Raw genomic sequence first — 21,234 nt, 5'->3', positions numbered from 1 at the left:
ATCCTGCGGGCTGGGGGCTCCACACTGCCCCTGCCCCAAGCCCCTGTGCGAGGGCGTGTGGGGCCGTGCTGCTGGAGGCCCTGCGGGGCACGGGGGAACCTGTTGGTTCCCAGCGGTGCTGCAGCCGTTCTGCCTGTAGGTTACAGCCAAGCCTTCGCTCATTGGTAAACGAGGCAATTCGGCGTCGGGATACGGCTCAGTAAATAGGTGTATATCCGTGGCTGATGCTTGCGTCTTTCTTAGCTCCTAGAGTAGTGCAGTTGTATAATTAAACCCTATTAATTGATATTTTGTTTGCTTAGGTACATCCCGTGGCAGCTCTGTGATTTTTTTTTTTTTTGAAAGAGTAGGTGTGACTGCACAAAGACAGGAGTAATAGGAAGCACAGAAGTGAAACAACTTTAAAGGTTTAGGTGTAAGTAGCAGTGTCCTTCCAAAGCCAACAGGGGTTGCTGACTGTGGCCCTGCTTTCTGTTTTGCTCCCTAGGGCGAGCTGTTTAGTCCAAGCTTAATCTGCGAACAACTGCTTTGTGATGATGTCTTACAACTAAACTGAATTAACGTGTGTAAAGTAATTTGAGATATATGGGTAGAAAGCAGTATTAAATGTATTACAGTCAGCTATTGCTGTTGCATTGGGTTGTGTTATAAGCACTTTCATAAATAATTTTAAAAGGCTCCCACTGTCATCTCCTGTTATTTCAGGAGCGACTTTCTGATGTCATCTAAAACAGTTCAAGCAAGTGTTTGCTCCACTGTATGAATGAAAGCGTAATTTGGGGGTTTAAAACACTGCCTTTATCTTCCACTAATGCTCATCTTGTAGAGTTGTACACATCAGACTCCTAGTTTTGCTATGGAGAAGTACTGGATAAGCCAAGCCCATGGACTTTTTTCTTCAGTAAATTCAAATGCTGTACAAACATTTGGATTAGATCTGACCAGTGATATTCCCAGCCCAGGTGGGCCCACAGCTGGGGGTGGTTGTGCTGAGCAGTTATTTTAGGGCTGTTGGTGCGGGGCTGTGCCTGCGCTGAGCCCTTCTGGGGGCTGTAGGTGAGGAGAGCTGCAAAAGAGGAAAAGTGGCAAGGATGGGGCAGGCAGTAGTGCAGGAAGAGGAGGATGTGCAGCAGCTTAATGCAGGCTGCTCACTGGAGCTGAGCACTCATGACTTCCAACTTCAGCAAGTGACAAAGGTGCACTAAATGAAGCAGCCCGGCAGCACTGCATAGCCAATGTAAAACAGAAAGTAAAGATGCCAGTTGCAATGAAAAATCAACATTACTAGTAAAATAAAAACATATTGTAAAGTGCCACCTTCCTTTTTTTCCCTCTTATGCAGTAAAATCGGTTAGGGTTTTGTATTTCAGATAAACCTTGGTGCCATGTACAGCTAGTGTAGAGCTATGCACAGTAATTGAAATAAAAACATCCAGAGGAGATGTGTTCATAATGCATGCTTCCTGGCCCTATGCAGAGAAACGTGCAGAAGCACTTGCATATGAGCACATCACAGAAAGAAATCTGCATTGCATTGACAGAGGGCAGTTGTGCAAGGCGCTGAGTGCCTGAGCACCTTAAGCCACATGTTTGAGCATATGCTTAGTTTTAAGAGCAGATCAAACCCGCGGGTACAACTGTTCCTTTGCTTAAAATTAAATGTGTTAAAAGGCTCTGCTTATCAGGACCAGAGTGCTCAGCTTTTGCAGGCTTGAAAGGTTTGATACGGCAGTGAAAGGGATTTTCCCTGGGACATCTGTTTTCAACCTCTTAGCACAATTTAGAAATATTATCCAATACTATCATAACTTTCTTTATTAATTGAAAGGGATGGAGATATACCAGCTGTAGCCCAAGCCAGCAGAGACTTGGGTGGCTAAGCAACAGAAAAGGCACCATATTGAGTGAGCCAAAATTCAGTCTCAAAGTCATTTATTTTAACCAGTGACAATACGTTGAGACTCTAGTGTTTCGATTTGATTGATGGTTTAATATCATATATAATTTTTTTAATGAAGGGAACCCATTTAAATATGTTAACATTTGCACTAGTAGTCTCCCATGTACATAACTGCATTTAATCATTACTGTGATTGTTTTTGTGGTTGTGTAATTTGTATCAGCAAAATAACTATGTCAAAGTCATCTTATCTTCATGAAAAATAGGTTACTCTTCTTGTACGTGCTTCTCACTGCACACGTGTAAGGGCGGCAGCGGCCTCAGTCTCCAGAATATTGCTAAACGTATAGCTTTCACTACATGAGTGCTGTCAATTAAGAAATCAAACAATATTAATGAGCTTAGTGTCTTTTCTGATCCTGCTTTGTTTAAAGCCCTGTTGTGATTCGTTGTCATGTGAATCGAGTAATTTGATTTTAAGACTTTTAATGTTAAAATGCATCATCATTAGTGATGTATCTGAAGATTTCACGCTCTTAATAATGGTGCTAAATCAAATTGGGCATCTCCTCTTAATCATTCAAGCTGTGCTATAGTTTACACAAACAGTTTTGGGGATGGAGTGAAGTTTAGGGCCACGAAGTAACAAGTATTGTACAGAATTCATGCATGGAAACAAAAAGCTGCAATTCGGCTTGCAGCACAAACTGCTAGAGGTGTCAGTGTTGGATGTGCACCCTCGGGCTAGGCAGCTGGTGTATGTATGCTTTTGTTTATCAGTTACTGGTTTATGTAGCCTTTAGGCCAGCACATGAAACAATCGTTCCTACAGGGTCAGCTGCTGGTCAGAAGCAAAGTAAGAAAAGACCTTGCGTTAAAATGCGTCAGCCATCATTTTAGTGCAGCTGGCACCTGCTACTGGTGCACAGCGGGAGGGTTAAGGGTCAAAGAGGCAGTTGTTCTAAACTCAGTGATGGCTTAAAGGGACTTGTAGATTAATCTGCTTTATTAACTTCTGTATATTAGATAACTATTGCAGTGAATGACAGTCCGTCTTTCTGAATAAGTCCCTTCACCTCTTTCTCTTTTAAATTGGCTTTTGAGTAATGAATATTAAATAGAATACATTTCAGGGTAATTAAATGAAAACATTAGGATGATGTTGTTTTACAATCATATCTATAAGTTTCTTGTATATTTATCTCACATTATTACTGTTCATTGCTTTTTGTTAGCAGAACAAAAAACATAAATGTTTCAATTAAAGAAGAGGAACTGGCTGTATTTCTCAATAACCTCATGCCTTCTGCGCTGCATAAATATTTTCAAAAAGCAAATAAGTTTAAGGAGAAGTATAAAAATGTTTTATTCCTTGTTTACTCAGTGCAATGTAATACTTTACATTACTTGGAAATGTTCGATTTCTGCTGGCCGTGGTGGTTTTATATAAAACACTAAGAGGTGCTGGTTAGGGGAAGGGCAAAAAATATTGCCATTCCATAGAATCTAACTAGCGATATGAATAGCACCAATAATTTTGTAAAGTTCACATTATAATTCAAAATCCAGTTAGAAGTGATGCTTGCAGTCTGGAAGAAAGCAATATCTTTACAAAATGGATAGGGAAAGGTAACAATCCATTCCATGGTCTGCTACTGGCAGATTTGCAATGTGAGTAATGAAACTCACTCTCGGTGAACAAACACCCTCCCCTTCCCCCATTTAAAAAAAAATCAAATTTAAAATTCTAGAATAGCAGTGGCTTACAAAGATGTTTAATTGCTGCTGGATACGATAGCAGCAGCCCACCAAAGCTTATAGCGAATGAGATGATGCTCGCATAGAGATCCGGTGCTCGATGAGGCGTTTCGACCTCGTTGGTGTTTGTTTTGAGCAGATGAAAAGGTAGGCGGCAGGTGATGGGGGCTGTTTCGTTGCAGAAAACTTTCTAGTTGGCTGGCGTACACTAAATACCTGTTCTGTTTAACCTTGTTGTAACCCTTTAACCCAGTTCTCAGGACTCTGGGATTGTACCTCAAAATCCATGTTTTTTCCAGGCTAATAAATGGTTGCTGTCTTTGGTTTGTGGGGGTTTATTGGTTTGTTTTGTTCTGTTTTGGTTTTTGTGATCCTCAGAGATACTTGGGTTTTCAGGAAGTCCTCTGAGATCATGAAACCTGAAATCTTTTGGGTTTTGTCCCTGTGTTTACTTGTTTGTGGCTCTTTTCACTGAAAATTGAGATTATTTTGTATTTATGTATCTCCAGGAACAGGCATAGTTTTAAAAAATAAAAATAAAAAATCACAACAGTTTGATGCAATTTGGGAATACTGTTAGCTTAGCTCGGTATAGTTTAGGTTAGCGTAGTGTTACTTCAGCAGGTCTTTGCGATGCTTTGCTGGGCACACGAGGGACAAGAGGCAGCTAGCTATTGCAGGAGCGATACACACAAAGGACTCCTGCACAACACAGTATCTGACCTTTCAGTATAACTGTGTTTCTCGATTCATGATTCATTTCCCTTTAAAAAAAAAATTAAAAATGAAGTGTGTGCAGCCATCCTTTAAAATCTTTTTAGTCTGACAAGTAAAGTAATCTTCCATTGATACTTAAAAGTCCATCTGCAGAAATTCAGGGAGAATGTTGAGAGAGACGCAATATCTATTGAAATGTTGAGTGTCAAACTGCCAGGGTAATGTATTTAGTATGAAATATAATATTCAGTGCATTTTGTTTTGATGACTGCATGAAATAGCCTTGTGCTCTTATCCTTTGTTGTTGTTGTGAAAGATGATATTCACTAAGAAGTGTTGGTGACTATTCAAGACACAGTAGCAATATGCTTATTACCATCTTTATCATCTGTCTTTTATGTTTATTCGCAACAGCTTTGGTTACAGTTCAGTTCACCAGGATAACGAAAACACTTTTAATTGTTCCACAGTAGAAATTAGGATCAGTTTATGAACAATTTGAAAACAGAAGAGGCTTGAAGTGTGTTAGGCAATCGGTAATTAATACTGTGATTAGCCTTTTTAAGTTCTGTGCAATTAGGCTGCTCAAATTGAGCAGGTCACGTTGCTTTATGGAGGGTCCTTGAATAATGGTTAGAGCCACGCTTGTGGGTTTCTTAAACCCCGATTGCCTTCATGGTGTGGTTTAAAAGGCCAGGCTGCCTCCCTGTCCCTGCTGATTATATCCGTATCTGTGCTAAACTAAGGTAAATATGGGTAAAATAATTACCCTGGTTCTAATTTTCTCTGTACTACTGGTTACTGTCGCTGTGTGGGGGACGCCTCCAGGTCTGCTGCTGGCAGACGTCCACACAGTTTGAGCCCACACTTGATCTGCCTGCAAATCCCAGCTGCCTTGTGGCAAGCAACATCAGGGCTCTTGTAAAAGATGTGCACGCCGTGGCGCTGCTGCAAGGCCAGGTGGATTACATGAGAGATGCCCAGCGGGACTTGGCTTGCAGGTGAGTGCGAGCTTCATCGCGGGTTAACGGCTGCTCCTCGGTGCGTGGGGTTTGTGTCCCCAAGGGCTGCGCTGGGCACGCTTCCACATGGCATCAGCATGCTCAGATGCAGGGATTAACGCATGCCCAGTGCGAGATACCTTCAAGTTCCTTGGAAGAAGGATTTGGAGATGATCTCGTGCTCTGCCTTTTCTTCCATATGCAGCTTTTTACAGATCCAGAATGTTTCTGTAGTTAAGTTTGAGATTAGCTTCAAATTGGTCTTAGACTAATAATTCTGTTTTTCCAGTACTAGCATTTTCTGATCTTATCTTCCCTCCCCAGCTGACTGGCTTTTTGGTAGGCCTTCCTGTAATAGAGATTTCAGAAACATCATCATCCTGCAGGTAAAGATCCCAATTCCTATGCTGAAATGCTGCTGCAACATGAAAAATCCCCTGCTGCTTTTGTGCACCATCAGCACTCAGTGTAAAGGAACCCACCAGTGAATTGTTCAGAAGCTCAATCGTACAGGACTGAAGGGTGACAGCAGCTCATGTTTGAGGAATTTAACTAATGTACACACTGTAAGCCCTACTAGTAGTTGAGAGGAAGACTAGAAGATGTAGGACCATTTGCATTCCTGAAGAGAGAGACTTGCTGGAAGGCATTGGTGTAGGTGAAACTGCTGTTCTCTCCTCCCAAGAGGATTAAATAATCTGTAATGAGTCATTTGTTCAGAGGTGCTGGTAGTGGACACGGACTTCTTCCTGTGTCACCTCTCAGATGAGTACTGGCTGAACAAGAAGGCTCTTACCGTGAGGGCTGGAAAGGGACGCTAAGGGTGATCTGAGATGAGACTGTTTCACAAAGATCTGGACCTAGCTTCCTCTTTATTGATAAAAGCAGAGAGATGAATGTGTATTATTTTTTTACAAGGATTTTAAAGAGCTCAGCCATTACACCAAACCAACCTGAAGTTTAAATTGCAAAGTTGACAAGGTGTACGTTCCAAAAGCCCTAATTAATCACAGTTCTGTTGTCTCTAAAAACAGCTGCAGTGCTGCATATTCATGGCCACTTGTTCAGAAATAGCTGAATCTTAAATAAACAGCTCAGGTTAATTTAGAATGACCACTACAGTATCTGTAACTGAAAATCTATGAATACTGCCACCTAAGAATGCAGAATAAGAGTTGATGCTACAATCATAAGTTATTCCAGCCTGAGGTAGAATAATTTTCTGTCTATCAGGGAGCACAGATGGATAGGCAGAAAGAAGCTGTGCAGATACATGAGTTTGTAAACATCTGTCAGCTGCACCAGATATCCAAATACAAAATCTAGCACTTCAGGCAGCATATGAGTATGTGACATTCAACAGAGGGTTTACATGAAATTCAGCACAGACAGAAGCAAGTCAGCATACCCTGGAAGGTAATAATTAATGAAACGTATCCCCTCCTCCCTGCAGAAAGAGGAGGTATTTCATTCATCAGGCGTCTTCTGCGTTGCCGCAGTTAACTGTTCTGCTTCCAGTGCGTGATGTAGCCACCCCTGGGCTAGGCAAATCTGCTCTGTCACACGAGACTCACTGCTTTACTGTCAGTGAGGCTGTAACAGTCAGCTGGCATCTCTTTTTCACCCCGATGGATGCCAGCTCACCCAGCAGCAGGGTCTCCCTTAGGATACAGGGACCTGCTTCTGATAGGTGAGAACGGCCCCAGTATCGTAGATCTTCACATAAACAGATGCAACTGGAAAAGAACACGGTCTGTCATGTTACAATATGTCCTCAAATTAGAGGGAAGGGTTTAAAATTTCTGTTTGAAAACCAGGGAGTATAGGACCAAGTGTTTCACCGTGACCAGCTTGTGTGCAGGATGCAGCTGCTGCCCATGCTCCAGCTCTGCGGTGGTTACATCCTAGCGTAGCGCAGGCAGCTGCTTTGTCATCCTGTCGACTGCTTGAAAGGCACGTCACTACCGACTAAAGGTAGGAAATGCTGAAAGTAAGCCTTAGTTTTGAAAAGTCTACGTTGCTCTATTGGTCTACGTTATTGTGCCAGTTTCATTTTAGCAGTGAAGAAATAGAAAGCTGCTTGCAGTGGCTCTGGTATAGCAAATTTATTGGGCGCATTGCAGGTGCTTGTCATTAGCCTTAAGCTATCATCCTAAATGTTTCTTTCTGAGTATGTGCTTATGTTTCTTTTTCAGATACAAAGTCAGGTTTGACATAAGTTAGTACAATCTTATTGTATGATTATTTCTTCTGGCTCATGATTTGGACCTACTTCAAGTGAGCACTCCCATACTTGCAACCCTTTGGCCAGTTCTGAAGACATACTCAGGGAAATGACAAGCTCCATGCTCTGTAACCGTTCCTTTTTTCACATCTATTACCATTTTTTCCATCCCTTCTGGCATCCCTTCTGAATGTTGGTTTTAAAAAAAAAAAAAAAAAAAAAGACCCTCCCAGCACAACATAACATCTAACTGGTACGAATAGCCTGTGAAAGATACAGACACTTACATTGTATTTCAGTCCACCAGCTGCACATATATACTAGTTTTTGGGATGCAGTGTGTCACACAAATGTCCTGCCCTGATTTTTTCAACCATTTATACCCTACCTTTTGCCGTTTTAAAAAAAAAAAAAAAAAAAAAAAGTCCAGAACCAATTGAACTATTCCAAATTGAGATATAAGATTGGGTCCTGCACAATCTTATTCTTAGACTTAATATTTCTTGAAGCTTCTGTTGTTGAATCGTGAAATTTTAGTTATTAATGTTTTAGTTATACATACATATATAGAAAGTATGTATAAATAGGGTAGAATACCATATTCTGTGAATAGAAATCTGGGGGAATCTTGCATATATAAGCTGAAAGAAAAGCTTGGTCTGAGGGTAGCCTAAAAGGCTCAGAGTACAAAAACTGTTGCAAGGAGTACAGTGGTTGCACCAGCCTGGGTTCATGGTTTGTCTGGATTTTCTGTCTGCTGCCCTCTTTCCTCTCTCTCTCTTTCCATAAGTCCTCCCCTCTTCCTATACTTGAAAAAAAAAAATAGCCACAGAACAGGAGAAAGTTAGTTGTGGGGTGTCCAGAAAGCACGATGCTGGGGCCACATCCTGTGGCAGGCCAGTGGTCCTGACAGTAGCACGCGCGTATGCCCATGACGGCCCTTGTCGCTTCTGCTACATGTAAGCAACTTACTTAAAGATCTTTGTTGATCTAATGTCATTTCACAAAGTAAGGATAACAAGGCACGTGGTTCTTAAACTCCTACATATTTGAAATTCCAGCCAACTTGCTATTTCTGACAATTTAAAAGTTTTTTAGTTCAGAAATAATGGACTGGTTCTTACTTTCATAATAAATACAAGGTTTAGTTTTCTTATTTCCACTGGAAATTTTAGCTTGAACAAAGGCTGAACATCAAAAATATCAGTCTGAAAGTTAGGTTTTCTAGTAAAATAAATATTTTAAAACAACAGATTAAAATTTAAGGTATTTAATAATCTTGGAGCATTTAAATCTTCCTAATATTATTAGTAAATGACGATCCGTTTATTGATATAGAAAGAATTGATGTTGAAAGAACTGAGAACTCTAAAGGACATTTAAATTAATAGTCACAGCTCCTAAACTAAGAGCAGACTGCCTGAAGCTAGAGACATAGTCCTACCAAGTTTTGTATGCTAAACAACGAAAACCTGAATCTTCTTCAGATCTGAGTGGAAAAAACATGTTCCTAGCAGCCAAGGGTCTGGTTAAAAGCTGTGTATGTTTTTAGACCGTTCTAAATCTTTTGTCAAGGATTACATGCTGCTTTCTCTGGTGTTAACATAATGTTCTTTATATTAAAAATGTGATTAGCTGCAGCAGAATAAAATATTCATCCTGACATATGGGGGAGAGAAATGAGTTATGGGACCTGCTATGATGCAAGTTCCACACTATTGATAACATGAAGCAGCAAAAAAAAAAAAAAAAAAAACTTTTTAATGGAAAGGCAGTTTCTTTTCCAGGTTCTTTAGAAAAAGTTTTCAGAATAAGCAGTGTCTTGAGCAACATTTTCCTCCACCACTCAAGAAAGAAAGAGGCTCTGAAGGAAAAGAAGCTCTGAAGAATTAATTTATTGGAAGAACGGTTCTTTACTCTTGCCTCTTCTGTCAATAGTTTCTTTTGTATGGAACAAATGTGTCAGGAGAAACATTATTGAACCAGATAAAGTGATGCCTTATGTTTAAGATAAGAGAACAGAGGCAAGGTTGCCAATTTGAACTAAGTAGAAAATAGACTATCTGCTCCCACACTCCCTGCCTTTTTAGTGCCTCTTTCCCCACCTTGAGAGCTTGTTTTCTGCTGGAGTCAGCATGCAGCATTGAGCCTGCCCCGCACCTGCTGGGGCAGGATCTGAAAAGTCATTTTCCTTTCAGTTTCAGCCAGTAGGGTATTTTCTGCCTAGGATAATACCCTACCTAGGGCTGATAAACTGAGCTCTTGCTTGGTTTTGCCATCGAACTGCTTTGTGATCTCCAATCAGCCCGCGCTTCTGTAAAATGCAGTGGTAACACCGATGTATCTCACTGGCCCACTTTGAAGCTGACTAACGTCCGAAAAATGCTCAGCAGTTCTCAAAAGAACTGAAATAAGAATGCAAGCAGCACTGTCACTGCTGGGCACTTGCTCACGTAACTGGTCTGGCTGCTGGCCTGGGACCGAGCAGGGCAGCTCTGGGCAGTGCTGCTGGCCTGGGAACTGCCTTCACCTCCTTGTTTTCGTGTTATTGGGCAAGCTTTCATCTTCATAACATTGTGGTTATTATTTCTGTGTGGTTTGCATCATAAATGCAAATACATGTAAACGTGCGTCAGCAAATAAAATACAAAGAGGGAGGCACATTATTTCAGAGGCTCCTTCAGAAGGCCCAAGAGTTTCAGTTTTTGTAATCCAAACAACACAGAGGAACAACAAAAATGGACATATAGATAGAGCTGTGTGTCAAATATCTAGAAATTTTCCTGCGTGGGTTGACGTGTTTCTCCTGATGACTCAAGATAGCAGGAACAGAGCCAAATAATGATTATGTGAGGTCTGAAGGAGGACACTGAGGATGTCACTTGTCAACACAGGAAGAGGCTGTTCTCTGTTATGTGAAAAAGGTAGAGAGCTAGGGGTGGGACAATTAGTGAAATTCAGTGAAAGCCTGGTACTTCTACCTGAGAGAGAGTTAGTCTGGTACATCATCAATAAATGTGCTGTCTGCTGAGGCAAAGTTTCTTTATAAGGTACCGCAAGCCTCATCTAGACTAGCTCTGTTGTCTTGCAGATGAATTTGTGCGGGCTGCGTCACTTAGACTTAAGTTTTTTACAGCAGGGGCGATCTACTGCTTGTTCACGGGCACAATCTCTTTTGGCATGTGTCAGCAGTACTGTAAAATGAAGGATCTGGAATGTAAACAGCTTGCTGTGGGCTCATGCAGAAATAGCACAGGAAACCAAACCTATGCAGTAAAACAAAGCACCAGCAATAGTTGTGATGGAGAAACGTGGAAAACAGGAAAAGGAAGTTTAAGGCTGTTACCTGGATTTTGGTGCCCTTCGTCTTGGAGGAATTAGGCACAGTAATTGCTGATTGGGTTGTGCTGTAATGCCCTCCTGACAGCCTCGGACAGAGGTCTGGATATGATAGATTGGATTGCCTCAATTTTATGCTTGCATCTCCTCATGCTGACCTGTACACCTAATGGATTTGTTTTACCCTTGCTAGAAGACATCTGCAGAGGCGATATGATGGAACTGCAAATTGTCCACCTCCGAAAGTAGTAAACTTACATCACTTCAAGAAGGGCATTAATCTGCCCTGGAGAGCTAATGGGCAGGTGCTACGGCCTTGTTCGTGTTAGTGAGGCGGTACCACTTGTCTCAGAAGTTCCTTTAAACGGAGATAACTTGGTGTGGAGCACATGAGCAGTGGCAGTGTGGTGACTGTGGCTGGTTGAGGCGGCAGGTTGACCCCCATGGGACCAGCCATCCGTGTGCCCAGGCACGAGGCCTAGCTGACTGGAATGCTGCGGAGCTCCCTACACTGCTACTGATTTCTGAAAGGGTTCTCTCACTAATCCTGAGAAGTGAAACTAAAAATGTTCCACGGTGGGATTGTGTCAGAGGAAAAGCTTGGAGCTGGGAGGGAAGTTTTTGCTGTTCTCCTGGTTGGCCAGTACTAAGGCACACCTTTGGTAGTTACCATTATGCATATTGCTATGTGCTGGCTTTGTTCTTACACGTTGTAACATTCATCCCATTCCATGCTTATTTCCATGGTGTCTTTTCTGCTTATGTACAGAGACAAATGTTTCCTTGGTGAATCTGGGTGCACAGTGGTCTCTCTTCCTTACATAGGCCAAAAACTTTCCCAGGATATTCACTTTGCAGTTCATTTGAAATTTCATAGCAATTCTGGGGTAGAGACCCAAAAGACATCTAAGTTGTTTGGTGATGCTGGAGTTTGAAGAAATGGCACTTTTCCCTCTGGGTCACTTGTGAACTTGTTCACTGAACATGCCCTTTTTAGATTAAGCATCATACTGAAAGTCTTTGTACATGCATTTTTATAAGAAACACGGATACGTCAGTCTTGGTGCTCTGACTGAATTACAGCCTGGGGGATTTTGTTTCAATACTTAAAAAACGCTTCTGTCCTAACAGCTGGCTCTGGTGCCACAGAGGAAAATCTGGAGGTGAATGAATTATAAGGAGTTGTAACTATTGTTCATGTCTGGATGGTAAGCACCTATTGATGCCTGCATGGAGACATTTGAATTGTTTGCATTAGTTGCAAAGAGCTGGTTTTGTTCTATGAGTAATGGAAAATATTTTGCCTGATCTATAGACTGTGGAGTCAGGAGAAAAATCAGCCTTTCCCACGCCAGACTGTATGTTCCTAACTTGAAAGCTCAAATAATTTGTGGATATCTCTGTTGCAGGTGATTTGTAGTGCTAGGATTCATCTTTTTCATTTAGTGAAACATGCTGTTTGACTTAGCCTTGGTCAGTTATTACAGGCTAGTTTGCAGTGTGGCAGCTCTCTGGAGACCCTGCTCATAGCTACTCATTGGCCTAGAAGAAAGGATTTAATGATTTTCTACTTCCTCTCTGTTTGGTTTTAGGGTGTAGATATTTTATAAATGTGAGTCAAACTATTTACTGGTGACATTTTACAAATTTTCACTCTGTTTAATCTCTGAGTAATGTTTTTAGGTTTGTATATGTTATGGCCCTTGGCATTTCGGACTAACGTATCTCCAGGATGTCTTTGAGGATTTTATCTTTAAATGGATTCTATAGTAACTTTGTAATTTATTTTTACAAAAGTTGTGCAAATCCCTAAAATAATTCCTACCCTTCCTAGCTATGCACACTGGCAGTAAAGATGCAGAGCAATACCAGCAGAGGCCTCCGAGGGAGAATACCCCGTGTGGTAGTAGCTGAGGGCTCTGGTTACAGCCAGCTGACAAGCAAACCAATTATTTGTCTTCTGCTTGTGTGCCAAAAGAACTTAAATGTACGAGTTGATAGGTCGCCGTGCTTTATAAAGTTGATCAAGTGGCTTTATCCCAACTGCAGAGCTCCATAAATTAAGTCACAGAAGTATGTCCAAATTAAGTCACAGAAACGTCCAAAATCACAGGCTGGATTTGTAACTTCTGTGGAAGTGGCGTAGAGATTATAGACTCCTTGCTGTAATAAGGATTGCCTTCATCACAACAGGGATTCCCTTTAAATACCTTGCAGTATTGAACAAGAAGGAAGATGGACGTGATAAAAACAGAATCTTTAATAGCACCTAGAAATTAAAGTGCGACTACTACAGATTACTGGTCACGTATGTATTACTGTCCCAGAAGTCATGTGATAAAGCAGCAGATCCCTGTAGTAAAGTCCAAGTCTGTACCTTGAATTAACACAACTCTAAGTCTTAATTCCTGTTCGTTTTGACTGCTCTAACTACAACTTCGGAGCTGAGCTTTGACATTTGTTTTCTGTAAGTTTCTTCACTTGGTAGTTTCGGTTATGGAAATAAGTGTTTGGAGGAATGATTTCTGTGATACCATTGCTTATCTATGAAATTTCACCACAGTTAGTAAAGGTTTCATTTATTTTTCCATCTCACCAAGTTACACGGTGTAGCAACAGTATCCATATTCACGTAAACTGAATTTTCTTTCAGATGATGTCAATCCTAATGAACACCATCATTTTTGAAGACTGCAGAAACCAATGGTCTGTGTCAAGACCACTGCTCGGACTTATACTTCTCAACGAGAAAGTGAGTATTTAAGGAATTCTACCAGGTTTGCTCTTCATGTGCCCAAGTAGTTGAAGTCATTATTTCATGTAAAACAAAGTTGCCCATTGCCCTTTCACATTCCCCATCTCTTTCCTTGGGACCCAGCTTGCACTAGTAACAAGAGAGTAGAAATCAGTTCATCTACTGTATAGGTATTTTACAGATTTGTTCACAGAAGCTGAGTGGCTTAATTAGGATGAGAAAATCCTCTCAAACGTCACCCCAACTTTTACACCCAACCTTATATCATGCAAATATAGCAAACATTTTTAATAGATTTTACATCTTTGCTGTTTCAGAATTAAGCAAAAATAATAGGCAAGCTCATCTGGCTTTTAGATAGAAATTTGAAACAAGAATGCTGTGGAAATCACATCAGAAAAATAGCTTCCTAGAAAAAGAGTTAACCAATTTCTTTTTCTGAAAGGTTTCACAGGAACAACTAGCTTTGAGGGTATTATCTGAGCTCTTACACTTAAGTACCAGCATTGATTGCAATTTGGATTATGTTCATCTGTGGCAGATTCTGTAAACCAGGAAATACTCTGCAATTTGCCCTTTCAATAAAATCTGAAACTATGAATTTGGATATACCCATCATGTTTCCCTTGTGACTTAATAGAGACAATATTGTCTGAAATGGAAACCATCTGAGTAAATGAATGCGAGTTGATCTAAATGTGTGCATTTTTTGTATAGCAAGGCATTGTTTCTGAAGATATTGACCTGTTGTATTCTCCATAGTTCAGAGCTAGCTCTAACTTTATTCTGAATTGCTTTATCTCTTGGGCAGTCACAAGCCTCAGTGTATTACTGCTTTGGAGAATGAATTGTCTATACAATAAGAGGGTGCTGGAAAAAAATAAGACACTAAGATTAGCAGCAACCGCATACATTAAAATTCAAACTGAAATCCCAGCTATGGAAGGAAACTAATAGAAGAAGAAAATATATCAAGAAGAGAAGCGCTGTCTCATCATTCACCTGTGCTGAAGGATCCAATTTTAGCCATATCCAATAGCACTGTCATTCATCTTCTTGGTGTGTTATTGTGATTTAAATCCAAGCTCTATAAGAGAGAGCAGTTCTTTTAAAATGATTGAGAGGGAATAAGGGCAAATTCAGTGTTTAGGAAAACTTTATGACATCACAATATTATACTTTACAGATGGAAGCAATATTTCCTACTTTGGAAGGAAAACTAATCATTTTCTATCTGCTCTGAGTCACTGCATCATTATAAAAGTGGGAAATAAGTAGTTTTGTGCATTCCCAATCTTGTTCAAGACGACACTTTTGTTTATATAATGCTTCTGATTTATAGTGTTTAAGTATTAGCCTGACTACATATTAATTATGTGGTTTTTGATGTTAGCTGCTTCAGTATAAGAAGAAATTAAATATTTCACTTGAAGATAAAACCATGGAGCTGTAAATCATAAGAAATAAATCTGTGACTGGCGGAATATTCTTCTTACTGAAATTAGACTAGTTCTAATGATTATGTGTTTTGCTTAGCAGACATGGATATGTACAAGCACCTTTACTTATGAACAAGTCTTGCATTTCTTTTGGAAGGGTGGAGAACGGGAAATATAATTTACAATATTTGTATTGCCCATTTTGCATCAAGCATATTATTTTGTGTTCAGAAAAGAGGAGGTAATGTACTTATATATGGCTGTAAAAGTCGTCTTTCCTTGGCTCATTTCAGTACACTGCTGGTTTATTTATTGAAAATAGATTCCTTTATTTCAGGTAGGGTCTCTGTCTCTACAGTTCCTGAGATAGCAAGCACACATTAACCACGTTTTACTGCTTGTTCTCTTCTACTTTTGTTTTAATGATATCTTCTTTGCAATAATTCATCTCAAAGGGAAGGAAGCAGGTTTACTTAGGGACTCAAAAAAATTGGGATTCATTCATGCTTGTCCCAACAGGCTTAGTTATGCCAAAATGGGAATTTTGCTTAGAGTCCACCCTAAAACAACGCTAAATCTTTTGAGACAGCATCAGCTTAGTATGAAATGGGATGGTTGCTGGTGGCTCCTGACATCATTCCCATACTGAAGTGCAGCAGCAAGTTTAATTTAAATCCTAGTGGGAAGGAATTGGCAGGGAGAGCCCTTTATATCTTGATAACGTAGCAACTGTGTCATCTCCTTGCTGTTGTCCCTCAGCCAGAGAAGACAACCACAGGCATTTGAGTGTATGGGCAAAAGTGATGTTATTGCAGAGAAGCCCTAGAAACCCCAGTGCTCGGAGCAGCTCCGTAGTGTTGGAGCAGTGAGGCCATGGGAGGGTCCTACAGGGGAGGCTGCAATCACTGATGTTAGGCAAAGGTGTAATTCCTTGCTGTTAGCTGAGGGTGCTGGCAATGTTGTGGGGCTGACTGAAGGCGTTCTTGGAACACCTCTGTTCTAAAAACGACTTGTGGGCACCAGAGAAGATCTCAGGGTTGTGGCCTTCTCTAAATTGAACTCTGTGTTTGTCACCTTGAGACAAGGCTTCGGGGAACGTGTTTGTTGCAGGCAGATATTTCATCTTTTACACCAGCTCCCGTGTGATTTTAAAATTTGAGTTCCTAAGTAGTTTGGGACCCAGCTATTTGATCTGCTACTGCCTTCACTTGCAGTGCTGCTGTAGTGGCCGACAGAGATGTGTAACACGGGATGTTTCTGGTTTGAAAGGAACTGGATTGAGGGCAGGTAATTTGCCAAGCAGACATTAAAGGGATTTGTACTTCTGTAATCCTGTTGAGTTGTCAGGGGCTTGGAGTTAGTGTTACAGTTTTACTACCTTGTCTTTTGTTATCCCATGTTTTTTCATGTGTACAGGAAAGCTGCATTTTTGATGGGAAACTTGGTTTAACTTGAGAGTTGTTTAACATGTTTTACAAAGATCCAGTTCCTTCCGCCTCTTGAATGATTAGGCATGGAAGAGGTACTGTAAAACAGGGTAGAGTACCAGCAATATCCTTCTCGACTGCAGTATCAGACTGCTCTGAATCTCTGCCAGATACTTGGGCACAGGTTCATCAGAATGGTTCCTTCTCCTCTGAATAAATGTCTGTATCAGTGTTCATACCATGGATGTGCTTATGCCCAAGGCCATAAAACTTTGAGTGACATAGCCAATATAATAAAAAAAATAAACAGGATTATATGACTTCCTTGGCTATAGTAGTAGGGTAGCTGATAACCCTGGAGGTCCCCTCCTATTCCATATCTCTAGACTAAACCAAAATTTGTCCTAAGGTGGTAAAAAGTTCTATTTTAACTAGTCTGTAGATCTGCCAGAATATAATGGGAATAGTAATATAGAAAATGATACAGATGACCTAGCTTCTAAAGAAGCAAAGATGATTGTCTCATCATAGTGCTAAAGTGGATTAGATCCCACAGTGAGGTGCACAAATTTGCACCATTCTAAAAAAGCCTTAAAAAGTAGTCAGAGAACATGTATGTCACCTCTCTTAGGTGGCTTTATGTGTTGGAACCTGTATGTGTTGGACCCACAGCCACTGTTGATGTGGCCCATCACTGAACTTTAGTCATGACAGAGGATTGAAGCTGGTGCAGTTCAGGAAGACAGCATCTGAAACCCAATTCTTGCTATTTGCCAGGCTCCTCTCACAGAGGGCAACATGTGAACCATTTGTTCCAGAATGCTCCAGGTGTAGGTGAGTAACTCCAATTTCAAATTTTCAAATCACATTTCTAATGTTTTCTGTTTTGTTATCGTAGTACTTCAGTGAGCTAAAGGCAACCTTGATAAACAGCCAGCCTGACAGCAAACGAGAAGTCCTTGACCAGTGCTTCAGGAACCTCATGGAAGGAGTCGAGCAAAACCTTTTGGTAAAGAACAGAGACAGGTAAGTTCATAACATATAAGCCGCTGAAAAATATAAAAAGACAAATGGAAACTGGAAAAAGTTACAATATAAGGAAGTATTCCAGATAGCCGTGAATTGCATCTCCTTTTGAAAGAAGGATCGTACCCCATCAAAGGACTCATCCCTAGACTTAACAGAGTCTGAACATTCGATAATTATGTATATTCTTGGTCCGAAATGTATTTCTGGATTTAATCCCAAAGTCACATTTTGCCAGGCTGCAGCTGCTGCTTTTTCCACTTGGGCAAAACTGCCTCATTTCAGCAGGTAAGCCTCAGAGCTCCCCTTCTCCAACCCTAAACCCCTCTGACAAAACATTTGCTTCAGTCTTCAGTGGTTCCGCTGTCCTGACATAGCCTTTTCTTGCTGGTGCTGGGGTTAAACAGCTGTTTGTGAAATGACAGAATAAGAAGGGGACACTTACACATTGTAGATAAACATGGCAAGGATTTTTTTTAATATGAATCACAAATTCCCCCGATTTTGCCCTCATTTGAAAAACAGAATGGAAGCTTCATAAAAGAAGCAGTGAGTCTGTCAGCATTTAATGTGCATGCTAGCTTTTTGTTACCAGCTAGCTCTTCTCTCATATTCCATGTGCATTATAAAACCAAAACAAACCTTGAAAGTAGAGAGAGGCAATCAAAGCCCAGACTGTGGGGCTTCCTGGAAAGCCTGAAACAAACTGGAAAATGTCTTGAAGAGAAATGAAGACAAAAACCTTTTGGTGACACTTTTCCTATGACTTCTTTTCTATTTTTTTGTTGTAAAAATTGTCGATTTTTTTTAATTCTTGTGTAGTTTTGCCTTAGTTATGGTCATCTTTATTTTGTTTCATTTTCCTGTTGAATTCCTGTATTAAAATAAGTTCTTTAAGGCTTGACTGTGGATGATAGTCAGAGACAGAGGGATTTGGAAGTGAACCCAGAAAAGTACAGATCGCATCCTTGTCAACAATAAATTTGGCAGACTTTGTGTGTGACTTCTTGTGTATTATGGACCAGAAGAAAAAATGGCAAAAAGACAGAAACCACAAGGAAGGAGAAGAATGCATGTTAGAACAAATTAAATCCAAGCTGATAGTGGTGGGCTGTAGGACATGGTCTGACCTCGCAGCTGTAAATTCCAGGGGGATTCATTTGACTGAAAAGTCCTTCTGGATTAAAAAGGAAAAAAAAAAAGAAAAGAAAAAAAAGAGAAACTGAGTAAAACTTGCTTTTAGAACTAGGTAGTTTCTTAGTTGAATAACTATTTATATTTATTGAAGGCAAGAACTCCTTAAGATAACATTGTTTTCTGAGAAAAGCAGACTTTGATGTGCAGTTTCTCTGAGCTGCCGTATTCCCAGAACAACAGACGTTAAGGACAGAAGGGGGATCACTGGATGTTCTAGTCGAGGCTGAGGGAAGGAGTATGATGGGCAGGAGGCTGAGGTCCCCTGTTGTCACCTCCAGGCAGGCACCTGGGGGTGTTGGACAGCGCTGGGGATCCAGCTCTCCCCTGTGCTCCCCTTGTTCAGGGAACGAACAGAGGCTGCTAGCAGATACTACATTTGGCAAACCTTAGATTGGAATATACGTAGATTTAATACAGATTTTCATCTCTAAGCTCTTTGGAGTGTTCTCAGGCAGTGGCGCGGAAGCTCTCAGGGAGCTTTTGTGGAAGTGCAGGCAGGGAGGGACGGGTGCAGGTGTGAGGGGGTTAGGGATAATTTGGTCGAACGAGCAGCTCGTCTGTCTCAGTAGCATCCGCCTGTCTAACTTAGGAAGACTTTCAAGCCATCACTTCCCCAACAAGCAGCATGAGTTAATACGATGGCTTTTCTGTTTTCAGCCCGTGATTTGTAATCCTTTTCAGAGTTCTGCTGGGGAACAGGAGGCTTCTTTTAACCGTGATTGTTTAAATTTGAGCAGAAATCAATTTCCATTAGTAAGGAAATAAACTCAAAAGTAAAAAATTATGAATAGAATAAAGAATGAACTCATAATTGCATCCTGTATTTCCACACACAGTGAGCCCCCGTTTACCATAATGCTGCTACACATACCCATGAAGTACAGTACAGTGGAGGCAAGCAGGAAGGGAAGGGTTATTACCCCAGTCCTGCAAAGAGAGCTTTCCTGAGATCCCATCAGTTCTGCAAGCACCTGTCCGCACAGCCCTTCACAGGAAGGAGCCCTAAGGAGCTGTTCTTTGGGAAACTTTATTAGCTTCGCTATAATGAGCCAGCAACATCTAACACAATCAAAGCAAAGAGCACTGAGGCAACAAACAAAAGAACACCTGAAGATCCTAAATGCAGGGTGCAATATACTTTTCTGGCATTTTAAATATTTTTTTATTTTTAAAATATGTACACGGTATGTGATAAATGGCAATCAAATGCTTCATTTCAGGTAAAGATAGCCCAGGGAAGTAGATCAGATTTGGGCCGTCATAAAAGCTGAGTCAGAATTCTCCTTGTCTCATGTCTGATGCCACTGGACAGATTTCCCATCCAACACATGCCAGTAGAGAACTATTGGGAAATACTTTTGTGAATCATTCTGTGCCAGATAGGTGATGGTACCACATTTCACAGAGACTGGTTGTACTCAGACTCTGAGGGGGGAAGGTAGGTCTGAGATAGCCTGGACTTGATCACTGTCTGGACACGTCCCAGAGAGCCCTGTGCTGGAGGCTGGGAGAGAAGAGGGGACGTGTTCTGAGTCACCTGAGAGGAAGAGGTTTCTCAATACGTTTGTTTCCCAGCTGACTTCTGAAATGAGTTTATAACGCTTTCCGTATATGCCAGTAAGTTCATTATTATTTTATATAACTGGTTTTTGAGGGTACCTAGTGATTTTGTTTCTGCATTTTCCATTGTTCTTTTTTCAGTTTAATTTAGATTTTAGTTATTCTTTTTACCAATTATTGAAACCAATACCTCAGTGTCAGGTCTCATTTAACGAAATGTTTGGGTTGTCTTTTTCCCAGGTTCACTCAGAATATGTCAGTCTTTCGAAGAGACATGGTTGAAGCTCTGCGCAGCGAAGGGGCCTCAGATCACGGCAGTTTGGACATGATGAGTTGACATCGACTTAGGAAACCAGAGCACTGGCTAATAAAACTACTTTGAAAGTTTTGAGACTCTGTTATATTGTTAGATTTTGTCCCCTATGAAAACTATTTTTTTAAGATAACTTCTGCCTTTTTATATCTCTGGCATAAACATAAGGATTTGTGATAGTGTAAACAATGTAAAATCAGCCTTAGCTTGAACATTTTCAGCCTTTCTTACCAAAATTTATTATCTTGTTCTTTTATCTTTACAAAATGGTGTAGAAACAGTACTTAACCAAAGAACAAAATAAATATGCATTCCTTCTGAACTTGCATTAGTTAATGATTCTCAGTTCTGCATATAGTATTAAATAACATCTCTTACCGATAAAAGAACCCTGAGCTCATTCTGACTGAGCTCATACTTGTTGGAAAATGAGTTGAAAACCAGTGCAAATTTTATATGACATCTTTTTGAAATAATAAAATTGCTATTTTTCTACAAAATGTTATACATTTCTTTTTAACACAGGAGGTTTATGACAACATGGATAACAAAGTGGAAGAAGAGTAAAAATGATCATT

General features: G+C 40.5%; 1 protein-coding gene across 1 annotated transcript in view; it reads left to right on the top strand.

The window, feature by feature from the left end:
* The window catches only part of RANBP17 (RAN binding protein 17), a 166,916-nt gene extending 146,022 nt beyond the window's left edge, over nucleotides 1–20,894 (top strand). The window contains exons 26-28 of the mRNA XM_050713578.1: nucleotides 13,593–13,691; nucleotides 17,459–17,586; nucleotides 20,584–20,894. Of these exons, the coding sequence (XP_050569535.1) occupies nucleotides 13,593–13,691; nucleotides 17,459–17,586; nucleotides 20,584–20,680 (324 nt within the window). The 3' untranslated portion in view covers nucleotides 20,681–20,894. The remainder of the gene's footprint in view (nucleotides 1–13,592; nucleotides 13,692–17,458; nucleotides 17,587–20,583) is intronic.
* Nucleotides 20,895–21,234: the final 340 nt, after the last annotated feature.

The sequence above is a fragment of the Cygnus atratus genome, chromosome 14 (genome assembly GCF_013377495.2).
Source record: "Cygnus atratus isolate AKBS03 ecotype Queensland, Australia chromosome 14, CAtr_DNAZoo_HiC_assembly, whole genome shotgun sequence".
Taxonomy (NCBI): Eukaryota; Metazoa; Chordata; class Aves; order Anseriformes; family Anatidae; genus Cygnus; species Cygnus atratus.
The sequence above is the reverse complement of the archived record's forward strand: the minus strand, read 5'-3'. Positions and strand labels throughout refer to the sequence as shown.